General features: G+C 44.8%; 1 protein-coding gene across 1 annotated transcript in view; it reads left to right on the top strand.

Annotated features, from left to right (window-relative positions):
• Positions 1 to 2,150, top strand: part of T265_14491 (hypothetical protein) — a gene marked incomplete at both ends in the record, with an annotated part of 7,554 nt that extends 5,404 nt beyond the window's left edge. Inside the window, one exon of the mRNA XM_009173889.1 lies at positions 1,662 to 2,150. Coding sequence (XP_009172153.1) covers positions 1,662 to 2,150 — 489 coding nt within the window. The remainder of the gene's footprint in view (positions 1 to 1,661) is intronic.
• Positions 2,151 to 2,851: the final 701 nt, after the last annotated feature.

The raw sequence follows: 2,851 nt of genomic DNA, 5'->3' as shown, positions 1-2,851 counted from the left end.
TCATCATCATCATCATCATCATCATCATCATCATCATCATCATCATCATCATCATCATCATCATCAGCTGTAAAAAGCGCGTACTTGCATTAGAGTGACACAGTTTCGTTATCCGCTGATTTGGGAAGGTGGGTAGTTAGCTGTGCATCAGAGAACCGAGCTGATAAATCGGTACGTAAATACAGAACTTTTAATGGACTGTTGAGTGAAGCAATTGGGAAGAGAGTTATGTACTGAAGGCGTCCCGTAATCATCCATGGTCTCACGTGATTCTGTCTATACGACTACGCTTACTGAAAGTCACATCTAGCACAAGTGCCAGTTACACTGAATCTTGACAAAGAAGTGGGGGAGTGAATTAATTTGGACAACTTATAACGAGCTTCATGTAGATCAGTTTTGGTATTACAAAGGCATACTTGCCTGGATTCGTTTTCTCAAGGAGACTGGAGAAGGCTGAACGTGATCTGTACTCGTACACCTCCCCGTAAATGTGTACATAAATCCAGTCGCCAACGTAACCCCACAAATGCTAGTTAACTGTTTCACGTGTTCCACTGTTTCTACGTGCTAGGTATATCACTTAGACAGGCGTGTGATTCCCTGTCAACACCGTAAACTTTTCGAAAATAGGAGAGGACGTGTGTCCTTCTATCCAAGCCTCTTGAATCGAAAATACACACCTGGGCCAAATCCGATCACTTCAAGTGACGACAGCGTAAGTTTCAGTTGGCATCATTTAATGAAACAATCAGTATAATGTTGGAAAAAACGATGTAATAAGAAGGACAATGCGTAAATCAGGATGAAGGGGAGGCAACATTTGCAGGCGAGAGTTTGAGGTTAAACGCCGTTACCCGACGTTTGTATATTGGGTGATTAGCAAACTGTTCCTTCGGTGGAACAAGTCACCCAACATTTCAAGAATGACTATGTAAATGCTAGCGGAATGTAGCAAATCAATATTTGATGGTAGCGAGAGGGGATTTTGGAATTTTCAACTGAAATTTCGCCCTGTAACTAAAGTTAGTCGAGGTTGAAAAAATGAGAAGCACCGTATAGCTTCTTTATCCTTGTTGACAACCATTGGCGGCGCGCTTCTCACGAAACTCGAGACAGTTCCGAGACCGCGACCTCCCAGCTGGTAGCTTAAATAACGAGACGTTGGGCCACGTTCGGCACATGTGACTAACTCTCACTAATTGCATTTTGTCTGATATGATATGTTTGAAGCAGTTATTTTCGGTAGAAGCCTAGTGTAACGTAAAGAGCTGGATGTTTGCTAATATCTCGACGATCTACTTGCATTTCTGACGATTGCATCAACTCTGGATACACAAATAGTGTCCATGAGCCACCCACATTGCGACGAATGCCGGCCCAGTCAGCTGTCAGCTGTTTACCACACAGCTCATTGAATACAGTCCATGTTGACTAGCAAAAATCCTCTAGCGCGTTCACATCAAACGTATGTGAAAACCCGCCGTCAGTAGGTTTGTAAGACACATCATCTTGACGATGTTAACATCAATCGTTTCTTTCCTTCATTTTCTGATCGATCGATGTGGAAATTATGCCTCGTTTCAAACCGGTTAAGTCTACGCCTTTCGGATGGAATTTACTCAGCATCGAGGTTTTGTTCTATCACTGTGCGTTCTAAGATTTCTAATAATAGCAGACGCATGCGAATCTGTTACGCCCATTCGATGCACACACACACACAAAAGTTCTTTTCAACTTTACAGCGATTAGTTCCTTCGTCCATCTCGCATCTCTATCTACGAATTCGTTGTCATGACTACGGCAATCCAAGGTTAGCCAGTGAAAGGACACTGCATCTTCGATTGTGGGCGGAAGAAGATATCAAACCCAGATTCAATGAACTGGAGATATTGAGTGATGCCATCACTCCACACTGTGGTACCGGTTTGGTACCGGCGAACGGAGGCAAAATCCGACCTCAAAACGACAAAGGCTCATCTAATTTCGGAGATGGAGCTGTCCAAACCGCATGCTTGACAGTATCGTACGCGGTTGAACCAGGAACTGCGCTGTTTCGTGTGGATGCTGATAGCCCCAAGCTATCAAACCCCAACTACGTCATTCACTATCGGATCGTGAACGACAATACAAGTAAGTCTACCGTTTGAACTCAAGGTCCGGACCTATCATAGGAGAATACTTTCCTTTTGGATGTGTTCGTACTGTCCCCTTTTGAATGAACTGACCATCGCATCTCCAAAAGAGTTATCGGATTCCTTGTGCTGTCTGTGTGTGGGATCTGTGTTCCGGAGACAGATGGGAAAGAGAGATAGACACCTGAGCCAAGACACAGCAAGTTCTACAAACCAAACTGCTGAGCTGGGCTTTTTGGAGGGTACCATCGTGGTGTTCTATGCTTGGTTCACACAGGCGTTCTCCCTCCAAGTCTATAGATGTGTGTACAAGGATGGTTTTGTCCGACGCTGTGTTTGTCGTATTGCTCCTATCGCACATGTGGGTAAGACAGTAATTCTCACAAGATGGGTATCTCCAAACAACCACAGTCAGTGGACAAGAGGTAAGGCCTCGCCGACTGCCGCATGGTGAACAAGCCAACAACGGATAACAGAACCTGGTCACATTTACATGTATCGAAAAGCTCTGAAGGCATACAAATTAGCTCAGTGTTTACGACGTGAACAGGAAGGTCAGCGGTTCGAATCCAATCTCCGCATATCGACCGCTCCTGTCTATGCTTGGGCAGCTCTCAAGCTTCTTCTGGGCGGCATGGCAACTGGGCACAGAAAGTGTACCGCAGCCGAACGACTAACATTGTCATAAAAACAGCTTCCACAGATCACCGTTGATG

Source organism: Opisthorchis viverrini, assembly GCF_000715545.1.
Source record: "Opisthorchis viverrini unplaced genomic scaffold opera_v5_204, whole genome shotgun sequence".
In the NCBI taxonomy this organism is placed as follows: domain Eukaryota; kingdom Metazoa; phylum Platyhelminthes; class Trematoda; order Opisthorchiida; family Opisthorchiidae; genus Opisthorchis; species Opisthorchis viverrini.
Note: the sequence above shows the minus strand (reverse complement) of the source record. Positions and strands in the feature narration are given on the sequence as shown.